Here is a 27588-nt window from a genome sequence, read left to right as displayed (position 1 = left end):
GCTTCTTCTACACGCTTCATCGTTCGTCTTGCAAATTTCGGCGGTGTGTGTGTGCGAGTGGAGCCTTTTCCACGTTTTTGGTGCAGGTGCAGGGAGCAGAGATTTACCAGATTTCGCCCCCACATAGGAGCCACTAGAGCGGCAAATCCTTTGAGCAGAGGACAACCAGGCAACAGCGGGTAGCACAGTGGGCGCATCGCGTGTCCACCAGCAGCAGCAGCAGCAACAACCGGCCGAAACGTGGGAATAGCAGAAACGAATCGCGAAAATGGAGGCACAAAAACTCACGGAACTGTTGCGCGCAACTATTGATCCAAATCCGGAGCAGCGCAAGGCCGCCGAGGATCAACTGGCCCAGGTGAGTGCCTGTCCCCTGAGGCCGTACGCCTGCAAAAAGATTCAAACGAACTTGGTGGTGGTGGCGCCATCGCCCCGAAACCATGTGCTTTTTAATTGTTCGCTTTAACCTCTCCCACTCTTCCTCCTCGCGCGGTTCGTCTTGGGCGTTTTGTGTGGGTGCGGGGGCCTGGTGTAAGCCGAGATATCGCTCAAAAAGGTTGCCCTTCAAATGTTTATCACTTGCTCCTTGGCCTTCCCTAGTGGCGGGATATGGCAACAAGTACACACATGTGTATATACATATATTTTTGGGCATGACTGTGTGCGAGTACTGTGGTTTCAATTTTATTCTGGTGAATCCAAAGGCCCATTAATAAGCAATGCTTTGATTTGGAATCGAAAAATACAACCGTAATTGGAGCTTATGCAATCCCCCCGGAATCAAAAGCGTGTCCAGAGCCAGTCGCTTAAACAATTAAACAATTACTTCTGCCCCACTGTGCAGGCATGCTCATTACGTCTGAGTCAGCATCTAACGATTTGCATGCCCCTCCCAACACCGCCCCCTTTTGGGTTAATTAACTTTATCAGCCTTAATGGCCAGCAGCAGCCCCATATTAATTGTACTAGCTCTGCGCACAGAATTTAAAGTGCTTCCATCGATCGATTCCTGCTTCAAATCAAACACCTAACCCCCGGGCGACCATCGTCCCTCGTTACTCACCACAACAGCTGTGTAAACAAATCCGTACATATTATACGTTCGCAGATACACAAAATCATTGGATTTGTGCCCACCATACTGCAGATCGTAATGCAGACAACGGTGGAGCAGCCGGTGCGCCAGGCGGGAGCTGTCTACCTCAAGAACTTGATCAACAGCAGCTGGTCGGACCACGAGGCCAAGCCGGGCGAGCCGATACCCTTCTCCATACACGAGCAGGATCGGGCCATGATTCGCGGTGCCATTGTCGATGCCATCGTCCATGCTCCCGAGCTGATCAGGTAGGTCTTTCTGAAATGTCCCCTGCCTCAACTTCAACTTCCTCTCTCCGCCCCATGCTATAGGGTCCAGCTTTCCGTTTGCGTAAATCACATCATCAAGAGCGATTTCCCCGGACGGTGGCCACAGGTGGTGGACAACATTAGCATCTACTTGCAAAACCAGGATGTCAACGGCTGGAACGGAGCCCTGGTGACCATGTACCAGCTGGTCAAGACTTACGAGTATAAGCGCAGCGAGGAGCGAACGCCGCTGAACGAGGCCATGAACTTGCTGTTGCCCATGATCTACCAGCTGATAGTGCGCCTGCTGGCCGAGCAGTCGGAGCAATCGGTGCTGCTGCAAAAGCAAATCCTAAAGATCTACTATGCCCTAACGCAGTACAGCCTGCCGCTTGACCTTATCACCAAGGAGATCTTCTCCCAGTGGATGGAGATCTGCCGTCAGGTGGCCGATCGTGATGTGCCCGACAGCTCCCACCTCGATGACGACGAGCGAACGGAGTTCCCCTACTGGAAGACCAAGAAGTGGGCCCTTCACATTATGGTCCGCATGTTCGAGCGGTGCGTTGAGTAAAGATCAAGCCTCCCTGGCCTTTTTGGTTAAGGACACCCAATGATTTCGAAATATTCTGTTGCAGGTATGGAAGTCCCCAAAATGTGGTTAGTGAAAAGTACCAAAAATTCGCCGAGTGGTATCTGCCCACGTTCAGCCAGGGTGTCCTGGAGGTGCTGCTGAAGATCCTTGACCAGTACAGGAACCGGGTCTACGTTTCGCCGCGAGTCCTCACCGATGTTCTGAACTATCTGAAGAATGCGTAAGTAAAATTTGCATATTATTTTATTAATACTATTTATTATATTTAGAAAATCGTAACTATAAGCACTGAAAGCTAATAACTTAAACATTGACCTTTTCAGTGTTAGCCACGCCTACACCTGGAAGCTCATCAAGCCCCATATGGTGGCCGTTATCCAGGATGTGATTTTTCCTATCATGTCGTTCACGGATTCCGACCAGGAGCTCTGGGAGAGCGATCCCTACGAGTACATTCGCCTGAAGTTTGGTAAGAGAAACTCCTCCATCTACCCGTTTATGCGTTTTATTTTAAACGCCTCTTCCCTGCAGACATCTTTGAGGACTATGCCACACCAGTGCCGGCTGCCCAATCCCTGCTGCATTCCATCTGCAAGAAGCGCAAGGGTGTCCTGCCCAAGGCCATGGCCACAATTATGCAAATAATTACCTCACCGAATGCGGACAACAAGCAGAAGGACGGTGCCTTGCACATGATCGGAACACTGGCGGATGTGCTGCTGAAGAAGGCCTCGTACCGCGACCAAGTTGAATCCATGCTGACCACGTACGTGTTCCCGGAATTCCAGAATCCCGCCGGGCATATGCGGGCGCGTGCGTGTTGGGTGCTGCATTACTTCTGCGACGTGCAGATCAAGAATCCCCAGGTGCTGGCCGAGATCATGCGGCTGACCACCAATGCCCTGCTCACTGACAAGGAGCTGCCCGTTAAGGTGGAAGCCGCCATCGGTCTCCAGATGTTCCTATCGTCCCAGAACGATGCGCCTCCATACGTTGAAGGTCAAATCAAGGAGATCACCAAGGAGCTGCTCACCATCATACGCGAGACGGAGAACGAGGATCTGACGAATGTGATGCAAAAGATTGTGTGCACCTTCACCGAGCAGCTGTTGCCGGTGGCCACCGAGATCTGCCAGCATCTGGCCACCACCTTTAGCCAGGTTCTTGAATCCGAAGAGGGATCCGACGAGAAGGCCATCACGGCCATGAGCCTGCTCAATACAATCGAGACGCTGCTCAGTGTGATGGAGGAGCATCCCGATGTCCTACTAAACCTGCATCCGATCGTGATCAATGTGGTTGGACACATTTTCCAGCACAACATTACCGGTGAGTGCAGCTTGAAATCTCTCTGGAGATGATTTTAAACGTGATTATTTTTCTTTAGACTTTTATGAGGAAACCTTCTCATTGGTCTACGATCTAACGGCCAAGGCCATCTCCCCCGAGATGTGGCAAATGCTGGAGCTGATCTACCAGGTTTTCAAGAAGGATGGCATGGACTACTTCATTGATATTATGCCGGCGTTGCATAACTATGTGACAGTCGACACGCCAGCCTTCCTGTCCAATCCAAACAGGCTGTTGGCCATTCTCGACATGTGCAAGACGGTAAGCAGTTAGGCGACATTATCGTGTATACAAATATGTTTACACTATTATTCATTCCCTCAGATGCTCACTAGTAATCCTGGCGAAGATCCCGAGTGCCATGCCGCCAAGCTGATGGAAGTGATTATCCTGCAGTGCAAGGGCCAGATTGACTCCGTGATACACCTGTTCGTGGAACTGGCCCTGTCCCGCCTAACCCGCGAGGTGCAGTCCTCCGAGCTGCGCACCATGTGCCTGCAGGTGGTCATTGCGGCGCTCTACTACAATCCCCAGCTGCTGCTCTCCATTCTGGACAAGATGTCGCAGCAGAACAACGAATCGATTAGCGCACACTTTATCAAGCAGTGGCTCCACGACACGGACTGTTTCCTGGGGTAATTATAACCTTTTAAATATATTATTAATTAATTATTCAAACCCCTGCAATCCCTTTAGCATTCATGATCGCAAGCTCTGCGTCCTGGGTCTGTGCACGCTCATTTCCCTGGGCGATGCCAAGCCGCAAGTGCTGAGCGAGGTGGCTGGAAAGATTGTGCCCGCCCTTATTTTGCTCTTCGATGGCTTGAAGCGCGCCTATGAATCCAGGGCCCAGGAGGAGGAGGAAGAGGAGGAGGAGGAGGATGGCGATGACTGCGAGGAGGCTCTGTCTAGCGACGAGGATGACATGGACGAGATGGCGCCGGACTATCTGGACAAGTTGGCTGAATTCACCAAGACGAAAGGCGACGCTGCGGGCTTCGAAATCAAGGCCGAGATTAAGGACGAAGATGCGGACTCGGATGACGAGGCGGAGGAGTCAATTGGTGATCTGAACGAAACGGGCCTGGAGTCTTTCACAACGCCCATCGATGACGAGGAGAACGAGACGGCCATCGATGAGTACTGGACGTTTAAGGAAGTTATTACTGGTGAGCTGGAATGTCCTAAAATATCTAGTGCCTTGTCCTGATTCCATTCTTTTCCACACAGCACTTTCCGCACAGGACCAGGCCTGGTATGCGCTCCTCACCTCCAACCTCACACCCGAACAGGCCAAGGCGCTGCAAGAGGTGGTGGTGACCGCCGACCAACGCAAGGCTGCCAAGGAGTCAAAACTGATAGAGAAGCAGGGCGGCTTCGCCTTCCCACAGACCGCCGTGCCCTCGTCCTTTAAGTTCGGCTCGTAACTGGATTGACCACATCTGACTTGATTGTTTCTCATATTCTTTCCAAAAAAAACAAAAACAAGCAAAAAAAAACATACATCTTGCATGCTGATGATGGCTTTAAGGCATCCATTCTCCTGGTTTTCGTACACTCTGTGTACCAATACGTGCTGCGTCGGCTTGGATCGGATCGATCCGTTCGGGCGGCGTCCAGAGGGCACTATATATTTATTGTAGATTTATATTTTATTATTTCCTACTTGGCACGCCCGGCTGCCAACTAAATTATGATAACAATTAAGTCGAAAGTCCATTGTAAATCTTTGTATGTAAACAAAACAAACGTCGAGGACGAGAAGGTCTCATGAAATGAGACGCCCCCCGCAAAACTCCCAAAAAAGATGGCAAGTCCGGTGGTCAGAGAATGAGAATTCAACGCAGAGCATTTCACAAACATTTTCTTTATACACACACACATACACGTATATACTGTACTAAATGGAGCGATATTTTTGAAAAATAAAAAAAAAACATTTTTAACGTTTGAACTGGAAAAAAGTGTTTTTAAGAAAAGATTTAAAGTGAATTAAATTTTTTGAGCTTTTTTAAATTTGTTCCTGCTGGCGCTTGATTGCAATCGATAGGTTTTCATTGCGATAAGTCGATAAATCAGCTGTTGTAGATGCTACCTTAACCAGTATTGGTAAGTGACCCAATGCCATTCTGCAACTAAAGTGTAATTTCGATTTGAATTTAAAAACAAAACAAAACAAACCAGATTATATTAAAACCATGAAAATAGCGGTTGAAGGCTGTGCTCATGGCGAACTGGAGCGCATCTACGACACTATCGCAGGCATCGAGAAGGAGAGCGGCACCAAGATAGACCTGCTGCTATGCTGCGGCGATTTCCAGTCCACCCGGAATCTGGAGGATCTGCAGACCATGGCGGTGCCAAAGAAGTACCTGGATATTTGCACCTTCTACAAGTGAGTGCCATGATGTCCTGACTTAGAAGTTTGCTCCTAATCCCTACCATTTACAGGTACTACAGCGGGGAGAGAGTGGCGCCGGTGCTGACAATTTTCATTGGCGGCAACCACGAAGCCTCCAACTACCTTCAAGAGCTGCCCTACGGCGGCTGGGTAGCACCCAACATCTATTACCTGGGTTACGCCGGTGTGGTTAACGTGAACGGTGTGCGCATTGCGGGCATAAGTGGCATTTTCAAAGGACATGACTTTCTGCGTGGCCACCACGAATTTCCGCCCTATTCGGAGGCCACATGCCGCAGTGTCTACCATGTGCGACAGCTTGAGGTGTTCCGGCTGAAGCAGCTGTCCGGGCGAGTGGACGTCTTCCTCTCCCACGACTGGCCCGCCGGCATCTATGAGTATGGCAACAAGGCGCAGCTCCTGCGGAGAAAACCCTTCTTTGCAGCGGACATGGAAAGTGGTCAGCTTGGCAGCCGTCCGTTGGAGGAGCTGCTGAAGGCGATACAGCCAGCCTACTGGTTCGCCGCTCATCTGCACTGCAAGTTTGCTGCTCTAGTGCCGCACAATCCCTGCCAGAAACGACAGGATGACGGCGCCGCCTCCTCCTCCTCCTCCAGCAGCAGTGAGGACGAAGATGAGGAGAAAGCTGCCCCCACTCCCCCACCGTCGAAACCTGTTCCTGTCACAAAATTCCTGGCTTTGGACAAGTGCCTACCGCGTCGTGGCTTCCTGCAGGTGGTAGAAATACCCAGTGACCCAATTGAGGGTAATCCCCGCCTGCAATATGACCCCGAATGGCTGGCCATTTTGCACAGCACCAACCATTTGATTTCTGTGAAGGAGAACTACTACTATTTGCCGGGAAAGAAGGCTGGAGCGATCACGGAGCGCTTTAACTTTACACCCACCGAAGAGGAGCTGGAAGCTGTGACGACGAAATTCCAGAATCTCCAGGTGCCGGAGAACTTTGAGCGAACTGTTCCAGCCTACGATCCCGAGGAGCAATCCAACTACAAAAACATGGCGGTGGGTCAACCAAAAGCCCAACTGAATCCACAGAGCAACACGTTTTGCGCAGCCCTCGGCATTGATGATCCCCTCTGCTTGGCTATGCTAGCCAATGGCAAGGATCTGCCAGTAGCTGAAGCTACGGTTCAGCAGCTTTCGAAGAGTTATGAGGAAAAGATGCCACAGGAGGAGGAGGATCTTGGCGAGCCCTTGATCACACCAACGAAAAGAAAATTGAACCTTTCCCTGCCGGCGCCGACGTCTAGAGAAGCAATTGATCTGCCGGATGAGACGGCGGCTGAGGATGAGGGGGAGGAGGAGGAGGCTGAAGTAGAAACAGAAGCTCCAAAAGAAGAGGAACCAGCTGCGGTGACGGCGTCCACTCCATCTCTCAAGAAGCTGAAGCGACGCAACCAGAACATCTACCAAGCCGATGAAGAAGAATAAAACCCAACGAATTCCGTAGTAAAAGCGGAGCGAACTTAAAAAAAAGAGGCAATTTATTTAAATAACACAGAAGATACTTGGCCGGCTTGGCAGCCAACGGGTGATGGGCGAATAAATAGGAGGGTTAAGCTGCGGCACGCAGAGACTCACTGCGTCTCGCTGGCATTTGCGGCGTTGTAGGCCTCGTCGGCGCACTGGAACGCAGCCTCCAGCACAGACTCGGGCGTCTCCAGCACATCACAGTAGTAGGTGGTCGGCGAGGGGATGCATTGAAGCTGCAGCTGGCCACCGTCCGCTCGGGGGCTGTAAAAGCGGCACTGGCGTGGCCCGTACACGGGCATATCCGCATCGTAGGGCGGGCTGAGGATGTCGAAGAAGGCGGCAACTCCTCCGTTGCCTGTCTGGGTGATCTGATGGTAGTTCCTCCTCCTGGGCGTCAAAACTGCGCATGGGCTGTCCGGCGTAACCAGACTGGGCTCTTCAGCATTCACCTTGACCACCGTGGGATGCGGATCGTAGATAATGGGCTCGTCTGATCCAACCTGCTGCGTGTAGCTCTGCACCAGCAGCTGGCCCCAGATGCAGCGCAGCAGGCCAAACATCATGGGGTGGTCATGCAACGGAATGTCACTTCTTTCCCGGACGATGAACAGGCTCATGGAGAAGCGCTCGTCCTCGAAGATGTGCATATAGCTGCATGGCGCCCGTCGGCTGGCGACGCCGACATCCACGTTCCGGAAGAGCTCTTCGCGAAGGTGCAGATCCCGGTGGGTCAGCTCGTCCGTCATCTGGCGCAGATGCTGCAGGTTGGCATTGAAGCTGGCGTGGTTGGCCCGGTCGAACGTCTTGAAAGCCTGCCGCAGCACGTTGGTGAAGTGCGTCGTCATCTCGGCGCGTACGTAACTTCTTCAACTTCAGCCGTGACACTGCGCTGACGTCCGGAGAAAAGGCAAGAGCGACTAAAATCCCCTGGCTTCCAGAATCAAGATAAACAACAGCAAATGTGTTGGAAAACGCCTAAAGGGGCCACCTGGGTGGTAGTCTGTTTTATGTATTTTTCTTTTATTCTTAACACGCCTTCAACTATGTAAATAGGTCTAAAAGCCCCGCTCCTTGGACTGCGTGGCATGTGTGAGGATCCAGGACTTGTAGTCGCGCTTTTTCATCGCCATCTGCTTGTGGCGCGGATGCGTGGGACAGATGACATAACCGCGCTCCTGCCGCACCACGATGTAGCAGTCCTTGCAGCGCCGCTTCAAACGACCCTTCACTTTGAACCCGGCCACCTGCTGCAGCAGCGTCGAGCAAGGGGTCAGGAGTCCCAATGATCCTTGCTGAATCGGAGCTGAGCCGGTCATCAGTTGTGTGCTTGGTATGGGGGCGCTGACAGGCGCCGCCGGCCGCACGAGCATATGGAAACCTCGTGCCGAACTCAGCCCACTCCAAAGGCGGGAGCTTTGCTGCAAAATTCTGCTGGCCAGGGACATCTAAGGAATCAATTTTCATTGAGAAACGGTCAAAAATTTAAGTGAAAACGCTCACCTTTCTTTGTTTTTATAACTTGCCCTAAACCGATAACACCCCTAGTCTTGGAGAGTTAGCCAACACTGGTAACGACAGTGTCGTAGGGAGGGGGATTTTGGGGGAAAACCTACCTCCCCAGTGAGCCTGTTGCTTCCTAGACGTTGCACGTCGAGTTATTTTTAATAAAATTAGAATTAATTTAATACAAATAACAAACAAACTAAATAAATTGTTTTTAATTTTATTCATTTCACTTGAGCGGATCCAGTAACTATTTATTATTCGACTCAATTTCAAAGTGAGCGTGTTAAATAGTTGCAAATGTACATTTGTATTCATTACAAGATATTGGGCCACTTTAGAGTTTAGTTGAGATTTTATCCAAGTAGTTTCTTCCGTTTTTTTTTATGTGATTAATCGATATTGATGACTTCTACGGGTTGGGACAGAGACTCATCCAAACGGGTTCGCTTGCACTTGGTGGGTCCCGCTAGCTCCTCGTCGGAGGAATCCATAATCTCGGTGATGTCCTCATCGTTATCTTCAATCACCTCGCTGGGCTTGCGTTTTGTGCCGACCTTTGGTGGACTCTGCACCGATAGCTTGTCTGTGGCGACTGCCACTGTGTCTGCCTCATCCTCGTCCTCTTCGATCAACAGGCAGTCGTCGTCGTCGTCCTCAACCACATCCACATCGGCTGGCTTGCTACGCTTGGATGTCGAGGGTCCCTCGTCTGGGGCATCACCCCCACCATTGGCCGAACGCTTCTTTGCAGATTTCTCTGAATCTTCCTTCTTCTCCTCCACCTTTTCCTTGCTCTGCTCCTCTTCTTTGGGCTGCAGTTGTTTGGCCTGTGCCACCACTTCGAACAGGTTATCCTCCCTCTCTGCATCGAAGTGGGAGATTATAATCCTCAGTTCGTAGTTCTGGAAGAAGTCGTCGGCCTTAAGGATCACACCATCAACGATGTTCATCTCGCTCAAGAGCTTGCCCTCGATGTCATCGGTCTCGCCTTCCTCCGAGGAGAGCAAAACGGTGCTAGTTAGAGGTACCTCCACATCAGGCTTCACCATGTTGAGCGTCTTGATCAGAACCTCGTCGCGCAGGTCCCGGATGGTCATGCGCTTCGTATCAATCTTCAGGGTAATAGCCGGATCCTTGGAACACACCGAGCAGTCGGGATTGGGACCCGGAAGGGAGGCATCTGGCACCAGGAACTGGTTACGCGGATTCAGCCTAAGGCGTGCGTAGACGGTAATGCACTGAGTCCACTTGGCCTCCAAAACGTTGAAGGCGCGCAGAACGGAAATGCCAGCAGTGATTGCATTGGTAGTGGCTATAGCCGGAATGATATTGCCCGCCATCGACTTGATCTCGAAGCGTGACTTGCGCTCAATATTGAAGATGTATGAGCGCACGTTGGCGCATGCTGCCACAAAGTCCATGGCAGGCTGGTCATCCTTGTCCCAGGATAAGGTATCATCACCCTCCAGCTTAAGGAAACTAGCACTCAGCTCCTTGAGAGCACTGGCAAAAACGGATGCACACTCCTCAAGGCTCCAGACCTTGTGATGCTGCTTGGCAATCTCCGGGTTGTCATCGGACTTGCCTTCGGGCAGCAGTGTATCCCATTGTACAGGTACGGGCGCCCTACGTTTCAGCCAGAGATTCCCCATTAGCAGCAAGCAGTTGATGTCCTCGTTGAAGAACTTATTGAACAGGGTGCCAGCATCATAATTGCAATCCTTGGCCCACTGACGGGTGTTAATGCGCACAACGTTGCCATTGTCCGTAACATCATCCTTGCCGTCCTTGGGCTTCTCCTCGGCTTCCTTATCGAGCTCTTTTGGCGTAGCATCTCCACCAGCTCCATCACTGTCTGCACTCACTGCCGCATCCTGGGCATCTGGATCAGCTGCATCGGGCGAAATATCCTCATCATCCAGAGACTCGCCAAAGAGTTGACTGAAATATATTTATGTTAAAAGCTACTTCTTGATTTTCAATTACTTCTCCATTACTCACTTAAACAGATGCTTGGCCCAGACGATGCAGTGAATCGGCTCCGAGGGCGTATTGCGGATAGTGCAGCCTGGAAAGCTACGCTGCTTCTCTTTGGGCGTGCACTCATAGCACTGCGTGAGACCGCGTTTGATAAGCTCCACCTGTCCGCTGTAGCCGGCGGTGCCGCTCTCGATCAGAGGGACGTCGGCATTCAGACACATGCGATTTACATGGATTCGGGCAGCCCGATTGTCCAAAGCACTGAGCACCACATCAAACTTCTTGTAGAAGTTGACTCCGTAGTCGGTTCTGCAAATAGGGTCCAAATATATATACAAATTGCGGAAAATAGAGGAATATAAACCTACGATGTCACACTATCATGGTAAGCGGTTATTTTGGCATCCGGATTGAAGCTCAGGGCGCTCTCCCTTGCCACACGGGCCTTCGACTTGCCCACGTGCTCGCGATGAAACAGGAACTGCCGATTGAGGTTGCTTAAATCTATGGTGTCCAGGTCAATCTGTGGAATTATTCATATTAGCAGTGGCATCGACACCCACTTGCATGAAAAAACTTACAATTTCAATATCTGTGAAGCCGCTGAGCACAAGGTTTTTCAACACCTCGCAACCGATTCCGCCGGCTCCCACGACTAGAACTTTTGACTTCTTCACCAACTCCTGCAAAGTGGACGGAAGAACGCCATCGATAGCTGCAGCCATATTCTTTTCTTATCCTGTTTCTTTCAGTCGTTTGATTGCAGAAAATAAACGCGAAAAATATTGGCAAGTGACGCCGCCGGCAATATGACCACAGTGGCTTTGTCGAGATAATACCATAACGCAAAAAAAATACTAAAGCCCCGCATGCGGTCACCCTAAATCGACCTAAATCAGGAGAAGTTAAATTGATTTATTATTTTTGTACAGGTAAAAAAATTAGACGATTTATTAACAAAATATTCCAATAAATGTTCATTAAAAATTGATTAACTTCCGATAGTAAGAATTGGCTATCGCATCTATTTCCCTGGAAATAGCTGTAGCCCTGGTCATTTTGCTTTTAGCTCTACTGGTCACACTACCAGCAGCGCTCTAATCAGAAATAGAGAAAAGTCGGGCATTTGTATTTTTTACTGACAAAGTGCTGGTGAACATTTTCACGGAGCACGGATCTCGGCAAGCGTAACACGGAATTTGTGCGAAGCGGTCAAGTCAGTTACGGGAAAATCAATAGAGCAATAATGACCGAAGTGCGTCGCAGGAAGGGGGAGGAGGAGGCTTTGGAGGATTCCTCCGCCGTTGCCGGATCCGGATCGGAGGCAGCCAAGCGCAACTCCGCCGCTGACTCCTCGGACCATGTAAGTGCCAATGACTTCTATGTGGAGCAGCAGCAGCAGCGGTTGTTGCTACTCCATTTGCATAATTCTTGGAGCGCAAAAGAAACATTGGAACCGAAGCTAAATGTGTGTATACCAGCATATGTGTGTCGGTGTGTGTGTGTGTGTGTGTTTTTGTTATTCTCTGACGCACGAGCAGGTGGGCACGAGAGAGCGGAGGAGAGTCAGGGAGAGCAGGAGAGAGCAGGAGAAAATCCAATAACAAGCACACTGCAAGAACACAATAACAATGACAGTCACCCCCACCACCCACCTGCTGTGTTGCAATATAGCGCCATTATTTCCAGCAAATCCAATTAAGAGGACGAAAACATTACGGAAGCATTGGCCATTACCCACCCCTCCTTCGTTCTCTATTTTCTTTTTGCAATAGTTCCGGCTAAGTGTTTTTTTTTTGTGATAAGAGAGCCCTCCGTCGCCCCGCATGTCCTCTTATCAACGGCGCGATTTGGCAACAAACAAAACACGCCACCGAAAAAGCCCGCAATTCTTTCCCTTTCCCATTCCCTCGTGTATGTGTGTGCGTCTTGGATAAACGAATGATTCTGATTATGGGTATATAGCCCCACATACATACATACATAGACGTATCTTGGACTTTGCACAGCGTACCTAATAGAAAGTGCTTAAACCCTGCAACCCGGTCGGGAATACATTTCACAGCCAATCAATATGTGCACTCTAATTATTTCGACTCCCGCTTCCCGCCCCTGGCTATCACGCAGGTTGACTCCGAGGAGGAGAAGATTCCCGAGGAGAAGTTCGTGGAGGAGCTGGCCAAGAACCTGCCGCAGGGCACCGACAAGACACCCGAGCTACTGGACTCGGCCCTCAAGGATTTGCCCGATAGGTGAGTGAATTGTAAATTAATGTATATTATATATAGAATTACAATATGACCCGAACTTCAGGGTATTTTATCTCAATTTTAGGAAGCTTATTTTCTGTTTTTTGAATTTTCATTTTAATTTATTTATTCAATTATTTATTTACTAATATATAAAGTGTTTTATAGTTTAAAATAATTTCATTAATTATTTTAAATTGGTAAATGTTTTTGAAAAGGATCTGTGACATATTCACATTACACAAATAGGTCTTTATTTTACAAAAAAAATTGTTAAGAAAACATTTATAAACAATAAAGTATTTCTTAAAGTAGTTTTCCGTAAAAGATCAAATTGTAGAGACATATTTTGGCCATAAGTTGTGTACAATATTCACGATACAGAAGAGTGTGAATTATTGAATTTTGAATGTGTAAGCTTTCCAAAAATATTCCATCCACAGCTGGCTGCAGTTTGCCGCTAGCAAATACTTACATACATACATATATACTAAATAAATATCTACATTTGCAAACAATAATTTCATGCGCATTCCACAGATGGAAGAATTGGGTCATCCGCGGCATCTTCACATGGATTATGATCTGCGGCTTTGCACTGATCATCTACGGCGGTCCGCTGGCCCTGATGATCACGGTGGGTATTTTAAATCAATTTGAAATCTATCTAAAAATTTAATTAATTAATTGCTTACTTTGTTTACTTTCCCCAAAAAAACAGACACTGTTGGTGCAGGTGAAGTGCTTTCAGGAGATCATATCGATTGGCTACCAGGTGTATCGGATTCATGGTCTGCCCTGGTTCCGCAGTCTGTCCTGGTACTTCCTTCTCACCTCCAACTACTTCTTTTACGGTGAAAATCTGGTGGACTACTTTGGCGTTGTCATCAATCGAGTGGTCAGTAATTTTTCCGCCTCCTTATGAAGCTTAATATTAATTTAATTTATTATTTTGTACAGGAGTATCTCAAGTTCCTGGTGACCTATCACCGCTTCCTGTCCTTTGCCCTGTACATCATTGGCTTCGTTTGGTTCGTGTTGTCGCTGGTGAAAAAGTACTACATCAAGCAGTTCAGCCTGTTTGCCTGGACTCACGTCTCCCTGCTGATTGTCGTCACCCAAAGCTATCTCATCATCCAGAACATATTCGAGGGCCTTATTTGGTTCATCGTACCTGTCTCCATGATTGTGTGCAATGATGTCATGGCGTATGTGTTTGGGTTCTTCTTCGGCCGCACGCCCCTCATCAAGCTGAGCCCCAAGAAGACCTGGGAGGGCTTCATTGGGGGTGGCTTTGCCACCGTCGTCTTTGGCATTCTGTTTTCCTATGTGCTGTGCAACTACCAGTACTTCATCTGCCCCATCCAGTACTCGGAGGAATTGGGACGCATGACGATGTCCTGTGTGCCCAGCTATCTATTCACGCCACAGGAGTACAGCCTTAAACTGGTGAGTTGTCTTTTTACTAGTTATTTTAAAATTATTTGGATTATTAATGTATTTTATTTATTGTTATTTATTTGTTTTCAGTTTGGCATTGGTAAGACCCTAAGCCTCTACCCCTACATCTGGCACTCGATCTCGTTGAGCCTCTTCAGCTCCATTATTGGACCGTTTGGCGGCTTCTTTGCCTCTGGATTTAAGAGGGCATTCAAAATTAAGGTTAGTAGAAAGACTTTTGCAAAGAATTCAAATATCATTTATTTACGACTCTCTTTGTCGTGTGTGACAGGACTTTGGAGACATGATTCCTGGACATGGCGGCATCATGGATCGCTTCGACTGCCAGTTTTTGATGGCCACCTTCGTCAACGTTTATATTTCCAGCTTCATCAGGACTCCTTCGCCGGCGAAGCTGTTGACGCAGATTTACAACCTAAAACCTGATCAACAATACCAAATTTATCAGTCGCTCAAGGACAACCTGGGCGACATGCTAACCTAAGCCTAACCGAAGGCTACCTATTAGATTCTGACAACATGTTTGCTTTAGTCATACGTTCTGCATATATATATAAAATCGAAATTTATATATACTTGATGATATACAACAACTGTAGGCATATACGGGCGAGCGCACTTTGAGCAGCCGCATAAAATAAGTCTAAATTACGTGCATAATTTTTGTTATGTTATTAGTTTCTAGATAGATTTTGTTGCTACATTTTAAATTTATTTTGTAACTTAAGACCTTCCTTTCAGTATCGGATTATCCGCGACTTTACCTTTGTTGTTAAGCGATTCCATTACGTTTTAATGACAAGCAGGACAAAGCAAACAGAACTATGAATTTAATATTTAGACTATGTGTGTGTGTGTGTGCGTGTTGTTAGTGAATTTACTTACTATTACTTAGTGAAGATCAGGCAGCAACAGCTGGGGATTAGCATAATTAAAGCGCATTTTAGTTGGATTTAAAAGAGAGGAACGATATCGATCAAGTTATTTCGGGAGCTGTAACTCTATATAGTGCAATATATATGTAGAAAGTAAACAATTTCAATTGAATATTTATTATTTCCCTTCTTTGGTATATAAATCATCCATCCTGAACTCACAAAATAGTTAATATATACGTATAACCTGATGAATTACGATCTTAAAGGCATTTACAAAACGAAATGCAAGTTGGCGGTGTTTGAAAAGGGTTAGACCAAGCCTGAAATTAATACAAAAAATAATAAATAAATAATACGCGAACCGATAAAGCTTAATTTCATTTTTATTTGTAGTAAGAATGTCTTAATTTCAAATACATTTTAAACTGAAGTCCCAAGGTGTCTGCTTAATTTAAATTCCTGCAGTTTCCCTGAATATTTGCAAAAGAAATCCCTGACTTTATGCCAAAAAAGAAATAAATATTTTACTATTTCTAAAAATGTTTTTAAGCAAGTCCACTTCGCAGTTTAAATAAACAATAATATATTAAAAATTCGCAGAATGGTCTAATCCCTTTATAAAATAGGTGTACAAAGTTTTCAATGAACAAACTTCAAGTCTTTAATTCTCTATCAATGTGTTAAATCAATAAAAACAAATTAAATAAATGAATGTAAGGAATACAAAAACAACCAATCTTTATTCAAAAACGAAGGTACACGAAGTGACGTGCTCTTAAATCTAATAGTTATCATAAGGCTAAAGTTTCTTATACAATAATCATTGGCAATCACAAAGGTTTCACGAGGAGCTTCTGCATCAGGGAGTTTCGCAAATCATTTACTTCGTCGCGCTTCAAATCGAAGTAAACTTTCCGTTGGCGGGCATCATCGAGCAACTGTCGCCACATGTCAACAGACTGGATAAAGAAAAGTAATCATTTTAGAAACACCTTTGTATGCCAAACCTTCTGCTAACTCACCTGCAGATCATCAAAGTTGCCACAAATAACCAGGCATCGCTTCGGTCTTGTTAGAGCCACATTGAGTCGCTGATAGTTGGCGAGAAAACCACATCCTCGAGTGCGTGCATTTGAAATGATGACCACGTCCTTCTCCAATCCCTGGTACGAGTCCACAGTCTGCGGCGTCAGGTTCATGTGCTGTGGAATCACCTGGCTCAGGGCGTAGCACTGACTGCTGTACGGCGAGATCAGGCCGTAGCTGTAGCGCTGGCTGGGCATGTGCTTGTCCATCTCCGCCAGCAACTTAGCCACGAAGCGAGCCTCCTCGTCGTTGCTTATGCTCCTGTTTGCACTGGAGCTACCAGTGTCCTGCGTGTAGCTCAGGTTGACCACGCAGTAGGGGATGAGCGGCGAGGGCTTTGAGGTCAGATCCGCACTCACCAGTTGGTCGTCGTAGAAGTACTTGTTGGGCCACCGGCAGATCTCTGGGTGCATGCGGTACTGCAAGCTCAGCTTGAACAGTTTGGTGTGCACAAGCTGATTGCCGCCCGGCTGGTCCATGTTCAGCTGCTTCACCAGACTCTTTTGGATCCTGTCGAACATGGAGTTGCCCAGGCCGAAGTCGATGGCCTTCTTGGACAGCACCACCGCCGGCAGCTGCTGGGTATCTCCCACCAGGACAAGGTGTTTTATGCCAAATCTCATGGGCAGAAGCGTCCAGGGCTCCGTGCACTGTGTGGCCTCGTCGATGATGCAGATGTCGAAGAAGTCCACGTAGTTAGCCAGCTTGACGCACGAGGAGAGCGTCGTGCAGACGATGTGGGCCCGCTTCAGACACGTCTTGGAAATGTCGTACTCCTCCCTTGGCGTCAGCGGCGGATTCAGTTGTTGGCTGATCAGCAGGAGCTGCTTCTGTTTCTGTTCCAACTGCTGCTGAAGGTAGGTGGACTTGAGATTTGAGTTCTGCTTCAGCTGCTGGATCTCGGCACTCAGGTCGCTGTGCTGCTTCTTCAAGATCTCAATGTTCTCCGGAGTTAGACGCTTCAGCTTGTCCTCCCTGGCCTTTTTAAAGTGAGCTTCTAGTGAATATTTTCGGGAGTGTTGGCTTATTTTTTCATTTAACCCGAATCGCAGGAGGTGGAAGTGGTTACGACTCATGGCGGAGTGGGCTTTACTTAGAGCCCTTACCATGTGATCCACGGCCGTGTTAGAATGAGCACAAATTAAGATCTTTCGGTCCAGCATCACGGACGCCCTTCCGTACAGACACTGAAGGCTGAGATTCGACAGAAGTATGGATTTCCCAGTGCCTGGCGGACCCTGAACTAGTGTCAGACTTGGGTTCATGGCGTCGATGACTCTCTCGTAGACACTGAGGCAAATGTCCTCTTGGTCCTTGTTAAGTTTACTGAATCCCTTGTAGGCGAGCGCCTCCGCCAATGTGGGTATTTGTAAGGTTTTCACTGCCTCAGTGGGCATCAGGATTCGCCTGCAGAGCGGCGAACGGTAAAGCTGATGGATAGCGCTCAAAGCTCCCGATTCCACTCGGAGGCTATCCACCACCGGACGAGCGGTTACCTGTTTCAGGTTTTTCAACTTCTCTATGGGTACCTGTACACAAATTTGAAAGGTCATGTCCCAAGCGCTGCCTGATGAGAAGATGGTCAAAGAGTGGTGGACATGGTGGAAGAATAAAGCTTACCGCCGACAGTCTTTTGGGCCAACAGACTGGCAAAGGTTTCGCTTAGTTCGGGGCCACTGGACAGAGTGTAAAGATCGAATTTTCCAATGGGTTTGGCCTTAGCTGTGAAGTGCAGAAAGATAATTGTATAAAGTGAGGATATTTCCAGGATTTTATAGTTTATTAACTGAATTTACTCTGAAATTAGTTTGTCAATACTTATCCACTTACTTCTGGCCACTAAGTGGTAGCACTCCTTCTCGCAATATATGCCAATAACCTTGAGATCCAGCGTAGGCTTCGAGTTTTTGTAGTCCCTTTCAATGGTGGTCAGTAACTCCAGTCTCATCAGTGGCAAAAAAGTCCTGCCACCAATATAAGTTAATGTTTTATTTTCCAAAGCCAGTTTTAAACTCACTTGATGTAGTGCCGAAAGCCACTAAAGTCGGAGGGAATGGGCATCAGGACATCCGTTTCCCCTACAGCGTCCACGCTGCCATGCTTCAGCCACTGGTTGGCCCACGTGAGAATGGTACGCTTGTGGTGGAGGATGTCGTTCACCATGTAGTTCCCCTTGAGCGTCCATTCGCGTCGTTCGCTGTACGTGCTGAGGCAGATCTTCGAGCTATCCTTGCTTTTCCGCACGGGCTTACAGGCCCCACTTACACTTTCGATATATATAATGTTGATTTTGTCACAGAAACGAACGCGTCTTTGCTGTTTCTTCCTTCTGCTTTCACGTTCCATATCAGCAAAGTTAACGCGATTGCATGTCCGCTGATTCCTAGCCTGCTGCGCCTCCTTGCGTTCAGGCCGCCGGGAGCCTTGTGGCTCTGGACTTTTGGCTAAATCCTCCGCTGCCAGGAGCTGCTGCAAGGGAGTATTAATGGTGGAGCGTCGCTTGGGAATCGAATGCTTAACCGGAGGTACTTGGGGTTTCTCCACCTTCTTTGCTATTTTGGCTGGAGGTCCTCTATCGATCTCTTTGGTAAGGAATTCCCCGCGATTTGTGTTGCTTATGGTGGGCACACTGGTGCAGTTCTTCCTTTTACTTGCGTTCGAGGTGGAGGGGCTATTCTCCTCATCTTTGCGTTTATCAGACAGCTTCTTCAAAGCCTCTCGTCGTTTCTCCTTGATCACTTGGTCGTCCTTTTTCTTATCCTTTGGTTTCTGGTGCCACTTGGCGGTCATTTCGGCTTGGTAATCAACAAAGCGCTGGCGATCGATAACCCTCTGCTTTTCCTTATTGTTAACCTTGCAGCGATTTTTGGACATAAATGGAGCCTCGATTATGGCAGGACCGCGGGCATCCTTAGTAGTCTTGGTAATATTATCCGGTTGGTCTATAAAACATGACTTTGAACGGTTTAGTAGCCGAGGACTTGGACCCTTATTGACTGGAGTTACATCTTCAACTGGAACCTCTCTTTTTGGTGTTAAGCTATTCCTATTATTTATGGGTTCCTTAGCTTTCTCTTTAATTTCTTCACAGGCACGAGCTGTCTTCTTTTTTCCAGGTTCCTTAGGCTGTTCGCCGCAATCCCAAACGTCGTCCTGCTTTTCCTGCACATCTTTTTTTTCAAGGGTTTCATCTATGGGCTTCGACAGTGACATCTTTTGAGCAGCGTCGGCGCTGGAGCTCACTTCACCAGTGGGGGACTGAATACGAACGCTGCAGCTGCGGTCTGTTGTTGTGCTGTCCGCTGTGGATAACGGAGACAAAGGTCCTATATATATATTTAAATATTTTAATATTTCAGCAACTTCTAAGTATATTACCTCTGCATAAAACCACGTCGCTGGATTCGTCCTCGCTGGAACTATCGATACGAAGTGACTTCGTCGGAGGCTTTATTTCAAAATGCAATTCATTCTCCTGATCCGAGCCCGAGTCCTCTATCTGGGGATAAGCTTGCGACATTTTGATGGCTTGCGGAGCTCTTTGGCTGAGCAGTTTGTTGGACCAGTCGGCCACCTTGTCGTACAGATCATCGTCGTCACTCTCCTCGATAATGATTTCATCGTAGCTTATTTGGGACGAAGGCGAATCCAGTCCCTGTTCGTCTTCCATGTTTTTAAACGCCAGAACGTCTTCCTCGTCATCGCTGGAGGCCATTTCGGTCTTCATCTCCTGCAGCACGGCTTGCGACATGGCGAACTGCTCGTCGTACTCGTCGTCCTCGACGTTAACGACTTCCATGATCTCTGGTGGAGGCGGTGGCTGCATCACCGTCTTATCAGGCTCCGTATCCAGTTCTATTACGTCGCCGTCGTAGATTTTAGCGCTCGTTGAGGCAGTGCCTCCAGATTTTTTATTTAACTGGTTGTACAGATACGGATTTATATCCATAACGCCACCAAGAATAGCCTCATCCGCTTCGCCAAAGATATTTGTTATCTCCTCGGTGGTCTTGCTCACCAGCTCCTGCTTTACATCGGGAATCTTCGGCAGGTGCAAGTTGGTACAGGATCCCTCCTGGTCTGTGGAACTCATCTTTTTTCCCAAGTCCGGTTTAATCTGGGCAAGATTACCATCATTGGACAGGGTATCCCCATCGTCGTCGGATAACAGCACTACCTCCTCCGCCTCGGTAGCCACCTTCCGCAGCAGGAAGATGGGATAGCTGCGCGGTATGTCAGTGAAGTGACCTTCCACTCCCAGGCTGATGATGGTGCCCTCCACGACCGGCATGCGTTTGAACTCGCCACTCATCCGCTGCTCATTGATGAAGACGCCGTTCCTGGAGTTCTGGGGAAGCAAATCAGGTTAGGTGTTCATACAAACTAAGGATCTGTTTGTATGCAGGACTCACCATCTCCTGTACTATCACGCCGGATTCGCTCACGATAATATTTACATGCTCTCGGGACACAAAATCATAGCTTTGACCTAACGAAATCCTGCAGCAGGAGTGGCGGCCCATCAAGTTCTCCCCGTGGTTCAGATCGATGCGGTCGCGTGTGGTCACGTGCTCCAAGTACCAGCGGCAGGCCATTCTGGCGAATGGAGTCGCCCTTCCCGGGTAACCAATGTTATTTCAACTTTGAATAAAAAGAAAACAAATTGCGGGGGATACGAATGTGTGACCGTCGCTTTTATTTATGAAAAAGCAAAACACATTGCAAAAATACCGTAAAATATTGGTATTTGGTATATTAAGACACTTTTCGACACTTGCGAAAGTGTCATAAAGTCAAGCCTTTGAGGGTGTTATGACACTGACCGTCATTACATTTCCTCTTTTAAAAATTTTAGAATTATTTTACGTACTTCTTTGTCAGCTTCGTAAATTTAACCATGATCCCTGGCAGGATATTATAATTTTAGTTGGAAGCTATTGAAACTATTAAGGAGTCATTTCCGACCCTATAACCCATATACATATATTCTTGATCAGCATCAACTGGTGAGTGTTTGTTGTCTTTTTCTTTTTTTCGAATTAAATTTGATACATTTTTTGTTTAGTTATGATATTTTTAAACATTAAACATTTAAACATTAATTCAAATATTTTAGGTATTTCTGATGTTTGTCAGTGAATGAGTCATTTCCGACCCTATAAATCATATATATTCTTGATCAGCATCAAAAGGCGAGTCTTTCTAGTCATGTTTGAAAGAAATCAATTTTTTTTTAATTATTAAAAATTTTTATAAGGGGTTACATCATTAAAATTGTGAAAATTTTACCAAAATTAAAATTTGTTTAAGAGGTTAAATAATGTATGCAGATTTGTAAACCTAATAAAAACAAACATAGCACCGCTTTCCGAACTAAACTTAATGCTTTTTTGACTGAGCTATGTTTTTAAACTTTGATTTGTACCAAAAAAAATCTATTTAAAATCTATTTCCATTGTCCAAATACATTTACAAAGATTTTAATGAACAAACTTCAAGTCTTTTATTCACTATTAAGGCATATAAAATAAATAAAAAAGTACATACATATGTATTAAAGTTTAAATGTAACTAAAGTGGTAACAAACTGAGTTCAAAAAGGCACCTGAAGTGGTCTGCTCTTAAATCTAGTAATTACAAAAAGAAAGACAATTCCAAATGTACATTTCCTTATTTAAGAATTTAAGTTAAGCACGAATTTCACCAGGAGTTTCTTCATCAGGGAGTTCTGCAGATCATCCACGTCGTCGCGCTTCAAGTCGAAGTAAACTTTCCGTTGGCGGGCATCATCGAGCAACTGTCGCCACAAGTCAACAGACTGAATAAAGAAAAGTAATCATTTTAAAAACACCTTTGTATGCCAAACCTTCTGCTAACTCACCTGCAGATCATCAAAGTTGCCACAAATAACCAGGCATCGCTTCGGTCTTGTTAGAGCCACATTGAGTCGCTGATAGTTGGCGAGAAATCCACATCCTCGAGTGCGTGCATTTGAAATGATGACCACGTCCTTCTCCAATCCCTGGTAAGAGTCAACAGTCTGCGGCGTCAGGTTCATGTGCTGTGGAATCACCTGGCTCAGGGCGTAGCACTGACTGCTGTACGGCGAGATCAGGCCGTAGCTGTAGCGCTGGCTGGGCATGTGCTTGTCCATCTCCGTCAGCAACTGACCCACGAAGCGAGCCTCCTCGTCGTTGCTTATGCTCCTGTTTGCACTGGAGCTTCCAGTGTCCCGCGTGTAGCTCAGGTTGACCACGCAGTAGGGAATGAGCGTCGAGGGCTTTGAGGTCAGATCCGCACTCACCAGTTGGTCGTCGTAGAAGTACTTGTTGGGCCACCGGCAGATCTCCGGGTGCATGCGGTACTGCAAGCTCAGCTTGAACAGTTTGGTGTGCACAAGCTGATTGCCGCCCGGCAGGTCCATGTTCAGCTGCTTCACCAGACTCTTTTGGATCCTGTCGAACATGGAGTTGCCCAGGCCGAAGTCGATGGCCTTCTTGGACAGCACCACCGCCGGCAGCTGCTGGGTGTCTCCCACCAGGACAAGGTGTTTTATGCCAAATCTCATGGGCAGAAGCGTCCAGGGCTCCGTGCACTGTGTGGCCTCGTCGATGATGCAGATGTCAAAGAAGTCCACGTAGTTGGCCAGCTTGACGCACGAGGAGAGCGTCGTGCAGACGATATGGGCCCGCTTCAGACATGTCTTGGAAATGTCGTACTCCTCCCTTGGCGTCAGCGGCGGATTCAGTTGTTGGCTGATCAGCAGGAGCTGCTTCTGTTTCTGTTCCAACTGCTGCTGAAGGTAAGTGGGCATGATATTTGAGTTCTGCTTTAGCTGCTGGATCTCGGCACTCAAGTCGCTGTGCTGCTTCTTCAGCATTTCAATGTTTTCCGGAGTTAAACGCTTCAGCTTTTCATTCCTGGCTTTTCTTAAATGCTCAGAAAGCGAAAACTGGCGGGAGTTCTCACTCATTTTTTCAATCATCCCAAACCGCACTAGCTGAAAGTGGTCGTGGCTCATGGCAAAAAGTGCATTGCTCAAAGCTTTCACCAAGTGATCCACGGCCGTGTTTGAGTGAGCACAAATTAAGATCTTTCGGTCCAGCATTACAGAGGCCTTTCCGTACAGACACTGCAGACTGAGATTCGACAGAAGTATGGATTTCCCAGTGCCAGGAGGACCCTGCACTAGGGTCACACTTGGATTGATGTTGTCTATGACCCTCTTGTAGACCCGGAGGCAAATATCTTCCTGGTGGTTGTCAAGCTTAGTAAATCCTGTGTACGTGAACGCCTGCGACACCTTTGGTATTTGTACAGTCTTCACCGCCTCAGTGGGCATCAAAATCCGCCTGCTGAGAGGCGAACGGTGAAGCTGTTGGATAGCACTCAGAGCGCCCAGTTCTACTCGGAGGCTGTCCACCACCGGACGGGCGGTCAGCTGTTTAAGGTTTTTCATCTTCTCAAAGGATATTTGCATAAAAATTTCAAATGTCATGAAAGAAACGCCGCCTGATGGAAAGGGAAAACATTGTATTGAGGGCTTTTGGAAAATGATTCAATCGTGTTTATAGCACTTACCGCTAACGGTCTTTTGCTCCAATAGACTAGCAAAGGTCTCCGCCATTTCGCTGCCACTAGAAAGGGTGTATAGCTCAAATTTTCCAATGGGGTTGGCTTTGGCTGTTGAATATTAAATGTTATTAATATTACTGATATAGTTGTAATACCCATATTATTACTTACTTTTGACAAAGATGCGGTAGAATTCTTTCTCGGATTGCACGTCCGTCACTTCGAGATCAAGCGTAGTCTTCGAGCTCTTGTAGTCCCTCTCGATGGTGGTCAGCAACTCCAGTTTTATTAACGGTAAGAAAGTCCTGCCAAAAAAATATAAAAAAAATATGTATAAGCTTATGTTCCTTTTTTAAAAGCCAGTTTTAAATTTACTTTCTGTAATGCTGAAGGCTTTCGAAATCGGAGGGGATGGGCATCAAGACATCTGTTTTAGCTACAGCGTCCACGCTGCCATGCTTCAGCCACTGATTGGCCCACGTGAGAATGGTCCGCTTGTGGTGGAGGATGTCGTTCACCACTTGGTTTCCCTTGAGGGTCCATTCGCGTCGCTCGATATACGTGCTGAGACATATCTTTAAAGTATCCTTGCTTTTCCGCACCGGCTTATTGGCTCCACAGACCCTATCGATATACTTAATTTCGTCTTCTCCATCGCGGAAACGTACGTGCCTTCTCTGCTTTTCCATTTTCTTAGCATCTTCGGCTCGTTGGCGGTAACGTTCCATATCAGCGAAGTTGACACGATTGCATGTGCGCTGATTCCTAGCCTCCTGCGCGTCTTTTCGCTCCGGAGGACGAGAACAATGGGGCTGTGGATAATTTTCTAGATCGTCCGTTTCGATGGTGGAACGTCGCTGGGGAATCGGATTCTTAGCAGGCGGTGTCCGTTGTTGGGGTTTCTCCACATTCTTTGCTATTTTGGCTGGAGGTCCTCTATCGATCTCTTTGGTAAGGAATTCACCGCGATTTGTGTTGCTTATGGTGGGCACACTGGTGCAGTATTTCCTTTTACTTGCGCTCGAGGTGGAGGGGATATTCTCCTCATCTTTGGGTTTATCAGAAAGCTTCTTCAGAGCCTCTCGTCGTTTCTCCTTGATCTCTTGGTCATCCTTTTTCTTATCTTTTGGTTTCTGGTGCCACTTGGCGTTTATTTCGGCTTGGTAATCAACAAAGCGCTGGCGATCAATAACCCTCTGCTTACGATTTTTTGACATAAATGGAGCCTCGATTATGGCAGGACCGCGGGCTTCGTTAAGGGCTGGCGAATTATCCTTAATATTCTTAATAATATTATCCGTTTGGTCTATAAAACATGACTTTGATCGGTTTAGTAGCCGAGGGCTTACGCCCTTCTTGACTGGAGTTACATTTTCAACTGTATCCTCTTTCCTTGGTGTAACGCTATTCCTATTATTTTTGGTTTCCTTAGCTTTCCCTTTAATTTCTTCACGGGAATTGTTGGTTTTGTTGGACTTATTCCCCTCGGAATTCTTTGGTGGCGTCTTCTGCTTCTCTTTCGAAGCGTGACAATCTTTTTCGATTGATTTGTGGCGCTTCCTAGTCCGAGATTCTTTCTGCTTATCTTGTTTATCTTCATTGGCTTGTTTGCTGCTTAGGGATTCATCCAAGTCTATTGGCCTCTCCATATAGCAAGAACGCGTACGATTTCGTAAGCGAGTGTTTTGACTTTTGGCCTGAGTTTCAGCTGCAGTAGCAGTAGGTTTGTTTTGGTATTTCTTTCTTGGGGAGGTCCTTCTCCCATTCTCTTTAGGCTCCTGAGTGATTTCTTCGCCCTCCTCAGTGGAGTTGATTTCCTTGCGTTTTGTCCTTGGCTTGGCTTTTTTAATTGGGGTTTTCTCTCTTTCCTCAGGAGCGTGCATAGTTACCGGCAAATCTTCGCAGGAATTTCCTACATCTTTGCCCTGATTTTCTTGTATATCTTTGTTTTCAAAGGTTTCATCAATGTCTATTGGTCGCTCCATATAGCAGGATTTAGATCTGTTGCGCAGCCGGGCACTAGGTAGCCGCTTAGACGTCTCTAATTTGTCACCTAACGTCTCTTTTTGGCACTCCTTCGGGGTAATGGGCTTTGGAAGTGAGGAATTATGAGTCCCTGATATTTCATTGGATCCAGAAGTACTATCTGGAATCCCATTTTTCTGATCTGTATCTGAAACAGTCCTCTGGCGACGCGAGAACAACTTAGCATCGTCGGTGTAGTCTTCCTCTCTAGCAAAGGTCTTGGGGGGGTGTAAATGTGAGGGGCTTCGTGTTGTACTGTCCGCTGCAAATAATTTTGATTAAGTTTTTGCTAAAATTAAAAGCTTTAAAAAATATTTACCATTCCAGAGAATCACGTCGTTGTCTTCGTCCTCACTAGAGCTATCGATTAAGAGTGACCTTGGTGGTTTCTTCATTCCAAAACGCGAGTCGGCTTCCTGATCCGAGCCCACGTCTTCAATCAGCGGGTTTACTTGCGTCGTCTTAATGGGATCTGGAGCCTTTTGGCTGAGCAGCTTGTTTGACCAGTCGGCCACTTTGTCGTACAGCTCATCGTCGTCGCTCTCGCTGATAATGATAATGTCATCGTAGTTTACTTGGGACGAAGGCGAAAGTGATTCGCCCCCCATGACATTGGACGATAGAAAGTCTTCCTCGCCATCGCTGAATGCCATTTCAGATTTGATTCCCTGCAGTACAGCTTGTGAAATAGCAAACTGCTCGTCGTACTCGTCTTCCGGTGGAGGCGGTGGCTGCATCACCGTCTTATCAGGCTCCGTATCCAGTTCTATTACGTCGCCGTCGTGGATTTTAGCGCTCGTTGAGGCAGTGCCTCCAGATTTTTTATTCAACTGGTTGTACAGATATGGATTTATATCCATAACGCCACCAAGAATAGCCTCATCCGCTTCGCCAAAGATATTTGTTATCTCCTCGGTGGTCTTGCTCACCAGCTCCTGTTTTACATCGGGAATCTTCGGCAGGTGCAAGTTGGGATGCTTCTCCTGTTCAGTAATATCTTTTTTTATTGAAGCCAACTCGGGAATGCTATACTGCATGGGCATGGTGTCATCATCGTCGTCCGAGGACAGTTCTATCAAATCCTCCTCTTCGGTAACCACTTTCCGCAGCACAAAGATGGGGTAATTGCGCGGAGCGTTAGTGATGTGCCCTTCCACTCCCAGGCTGATGATGGTGCCCTCCACGACTTGTTTACTTGTAGTCTGGTCCTTCATTTTCTGCTCATTGATGAAGACGCCGTTGCTGGTGTTCTATTACGATTTAGACATATAAAAACATATGTACATATGTGTATGTATACTATTCAAAAACACTAGACTTACCATCGACTGCACGAGCACGCCCGCATCGTTTACGGTCATCTTCACATGCACCCGGGACACATAGTCGTAGGGCTGATTTATAATGATCTTGCAGCTGGAGTGGCGACCTATCAGATTCTCCCCCCGACTCAGGACAATGCGATCCCGAGTGGTCACATGCTCTAGGTACCAGCAGCTGCCCATCCTGCCGAATTGAGTCACTTTTCCATGTGAAAATATGCACGCGAATTTGAATGAAAAGAAAACAAATTGCGGGAGTCAACAGTGTGGCCACCGCGGTTAATACTAAAACGCTTTACGACTTGCATGTTGCATCCTG

The 27588-nt window shown here is 47.2% G+C and overlaps 8 protein-coding genes across 10 annotated transcripts; 3 read left to right on the top strand and 5 right to left on the bottom strand.

The window, feature by feature from the left end:
- Positions 1-26: 26 nt before the first annotated feature.
- msk (importin-7 msk) lies at positions 27-4792 on the top strand. The gene is made up of 10 exons (XM_017161137.3): positions 27-358; positions 1109-1344; positions 1408-1905; positions 1983-2159; positions 2263-2408; positions 2471-3268; positions 3327-3550; positions 3614-3924; positions 3986-4458; positions 4520-4792. Exons 1-10 carry the CDS (start codon positions 269-271, stop codon positions 4714-4716), a joined length of 3150 nt encoding a protein of 1049 aa, XP_017016626.1. The 5' UTR covers positions 27-268; the 3' UTR covers positions 4717-4792.
- A 571-nt stretch (positions 4793-5363) lies between these two features.
- Positions 5364-7187, top strand: ldbr (lariat debranching enzyme). Its single transcript, XM_017161121.2, has 3 exons — positions 5364-5398; positions 5474-5684; positions 5741-7187. Exons 2-3 carry the CDS (start codon positions 5488-5490, stop codon positions 7143-7145), a joined length of 1602 nt encoding a protein of 533 aa, XP_017016610.1. The 5' UTR covers positions 5364-5398; positions 5474-5487; the 3' UTR covers positions 7146-7187.
- On the bottom strand, positions 7181-8146 carry LOC108070570 (2-aminoethanethiol dioxygenase). The gene has a single exon (XM_017161122.3). It carries the CDS (start codon positions 8030-8032, stop codon positions 7292-7294), a length of 741 nt encoding a protein of 246 aa, XP_017016611.1. The 5' UTR covers positions 8033-8146; the 3' UTR covers positions 7181-7291.
- A 1-nt stretch (position 8147) lies between these two features.
- Positions 8148-8836, bottom strand: mRpL36 (mitochondrial ribosomal protein L36). Its single transcript, XM_017161123.2, has 2 exons — positions 8688-8836; positions 8148-8632 (listed from the first exon to the last, which is right to left on the bottom strand). The coding sequence occupies exon 2, from the start codon at positions 8630-8632 to the stop codon at positions 8243-8245; it is 390 nt and encodes a 129-aa protein (XP_017016612.1). The 5' UTR covers positions 8688-8836; the 3' UTR covers positions 8148-8242.
- A 58-nt stretch (positions 8837-8894) lies between these two features.
- Uba2 (Ubiquitin-like activating enzyme 2) lies at positions 8895-11493 on the bottom strand. The gene is made up of 4 exons (XM_017161120.2): positions 11255-11493; positions 11042-11196; positions 10695-10982; positions 8895-10634 (listed from the first exon to the last, which is right to left on the bottom strand). Exons 1-4 carry the CDS (start codon positions 11396-11398, stop codon positions 9083-9085), a joined length of 2139 nt encoding a protein of 712 aa, XP_017016609.1. The 5' UTR covers positions 11399-11493; the 3' UTR covers positions 8895-9082.
- A 272-nt stretch (positions 11494-11765) lies between these two features.
- On the top strand, positions 11766-15425 carry Cds (CDP-diacylglycerol synthase). Of its 2 annotated transcripts, XM_017161128.3 has the most exons (7): positions 11769-12036; positions 12801-12925; positions 13463-13559; positions 13644-13820; positions 13883-14371; positions 14453-14584; positions 14655-15425. In XM_017161128.3, the coding sequence occupies exons 1-7, from the start codon at positions 11920-11922 to the stop codon at positions 14865-14867; spliced, it is 1350 nt and encodes a 449-aa protein (XP_017016617.1). In that variant the 5' UTR covers positions 11769-11919; the 3' UTR covers positions 14868-15425. The 2 variants fall into 2 exon arrangements, with proteins under 2 accessions (XP_041631341.1, XP_017016617.1); XM_041775407.2 differs by having other exon boundaries at positions 11766-12036; positions 13883-14584.
- Positions 15426-15989: 564 nt separating this feature from the next.
- LOC108070573 (uncharacterized) lies at positions 15990-21026 on the bottom strand. Of its 2 annotated transcripts, none has more exons than XM_017161125.2 (7): positions 20760-21026; positions 19726-20695; positions 18365-19673; positions 18178-18311; positions 17968-18069; positions 16284-17914; positions 15990-16220 (listed from the first exon to the last, which is right to left on the bottom strand). In XM_017161125.2, the coding sequence occupies exons 1-7, from the start codon at positions 20940-20942 to the stop codon at positions 16092-16094; spliced, it is 4458 nt and encodes a 1485-aa protein (XP_017016614.1). In that variant the 5' UTR covers positions 20943-21026; the 3' UTR covers positions 15990-16091. The 2 variants fall into 2 exon arrangements, with proteins under 2 accessions (XP_017016614.1, XP_017016615.1); XM_017161126.2 differs by having other exon boundaries at positions 18365-19649.
- An 849-nt stretch (positions 21027-21875) lies between these two features.
- LOC108070572 (uncharacterized) lies at positions 21876-27541 on the bottom strand. The gene is made up of 7 exons (XM_017161124.3): positions 27270-27541; positions 26267-27197; positions 24298-26209; positions 24094-24227; positions 23929-24030; positions 22229-23859; positions 21876-22165 (listed from the first exon to the last, which is right to left on the bottom strand). Exons 1-7 carry the CDS (start codon positions 27450-27452, stop codon positions 22022-22024), a joined length of 5037 nt encoding a protein of 1678 aa, XP_017016613.1. The 5' UTR covers positions 27453-27541; the 3' UTR covers positions 21876-22021.
- Between the last annotated feature and the right edge of the window lie 47 nt (positions 27542-27588).

This window comes from Drosophila kikkawai, chromosome 3L (genome assembly GCF_030179895.1).
Source record: "Drosophila kikkawai strain 14028-0561.14 chromosome 3L, DkikHiC1v2, whole genome shotgun sequence".
In the NCBI taxonomy this organism is placed as follows: domain Eukaryota; kingdom Metazoa; phylum Arthropoda; class Insecta; order Diptera; family Drosophilidae; genus Drosophila; species Drosophila kikkawai.
This window is presented reverse-complemented; position numbering and strand designations above follow the sequence as displayed.

Bases quoted from the DNA above. Each gene is read 5' to 3' on its own strand.
- ldbr (XM_017161121.2), top strand. From the start codon at position 5,488: ATGAAAATAGCGGTTGAAGGCTGTGCTCATGGCGAACTGGAGCGCATC. The intron at 5,685-5,740 runs GTGAGTGCCATG...TACCATTTACAG, and splicing joins GATATTTGCACCTTCTACAA to GTACTACAGCGGGGAGAGAG.
- msk (XM_017161137.3), top strand. From the start codon at position 269: ATGGAGGCACAAAAACTCACGGAACTGTTGCGCGCAACTATTGATCCA. The intron at 1,345-1,407 runs GTAGGTCTTTCT...CCCATGCTATAG, and splicing joins CATGCTCCCGAGCTGATCAG to GGTCCAGCTTTCCGTTTGCG. The intron at 3,925-3,985 runs GTAATTATAACC...CAATCCCTTTAG, and splicing joins GACACGGACTGTTTCCTGGG to CATTCATGATCGCAAGCTCT.
- Cds (XM_041775407.2), top strand. From the start codon at position 11,920: ATGACCGAAGTGCGTCGCAGGAAGGGGGAGGAGGAGGCTTTGGAGGAT. The intron at 12,037-12,800 runs GTAAGTGCCAAT...GCTATCACGCAG, and splicing joins CCGCTGACTCCTCGGACCAT to GTTGACTCCGAGGAGGAGAA. The intron at 13,560-13,643 runs GTGGGTATTTTA...CCAAAAAAACAG, and splicing joins CGCTGGCCCTGATGATCACG to ACACTGTTGGTGCAGGTGAA.
- LOC108070570 (XM_017161122.3), bottom strand. From the start codon at position 8,032: ATGACGACGCACTTCACCAACGTGCTGCGGCAGGCTTTCAAGACGTTC.
- LOC108070572 (XM_017161124.3), bottom strand. From the start codon at position 27,452: ATGGGCAGCTGCTGGTACCTAGAGCATGTGACCACTCGGGATCGCATT. The intron at 23,860-23,928 runs GTAAGTGCTATA...CCTTTCCATCAG, and splicing joins GGAGCAAAAGACCGTTAGCG to GCGGCGTTTCTTTCATGACA. The intron at 22,166-22,228 runs GTGAGTTAGCAG...TTCTTTATTCAG, and splicing joins GCAACTTTGATGATCTGCAG to TCTGTTGACTTGTGGCGACA.
- mRpL36 (XM_017161123.2), bottom strand. From the start codon at position 8,632: ATGTCCCTGGCCAGCAGAATTTTGCAGCAAAGCTCCCGCCTTTGGAGT.
- LOC108070573 (XM_017161125.2), bottom strand. From the start codon at position 20,942: ATGGCCTGCCGCTGGTACTTGGAGCACGTGACCACACGCGACCGCATC. The intron at 18,070-18,177 runs GTAAGTGGATAA...TGCACTTCACAG, and splicing joins CTACCACTTAGTGGCCAGAA to CTAAGGCCAAACCCATTGGA. The intron at 17,915-17,967 runs GTAAGCTTTATT...TCTTCTCATCAG, and splicing joins GGCCCAAAAGACTGTCGGCG to GCAGCGCTTGGGACATGACC.
- Uba2 (XM_017161120.2), bottom strand. From the start codon at position 11,398: ATGGCTGCAGCTATCGATGGCGTTCTTCCGTCCACTTTGCAGGAGTTG. The intron at 11,197-11,254 runs GTAAGTTTTTTC...ATAATTCCACAG, and splicing joins GCTTCACAGATATTGAAATT to ATTGACCTGGACACCATAGA. The intron at 10,635-10,694 runs GTGAGTAATGGA...AATATATTTCAG, and splicing joins TGGGCCAAGCATCTGTTTAA to TCAACTCTTTGGCGAGTCTC.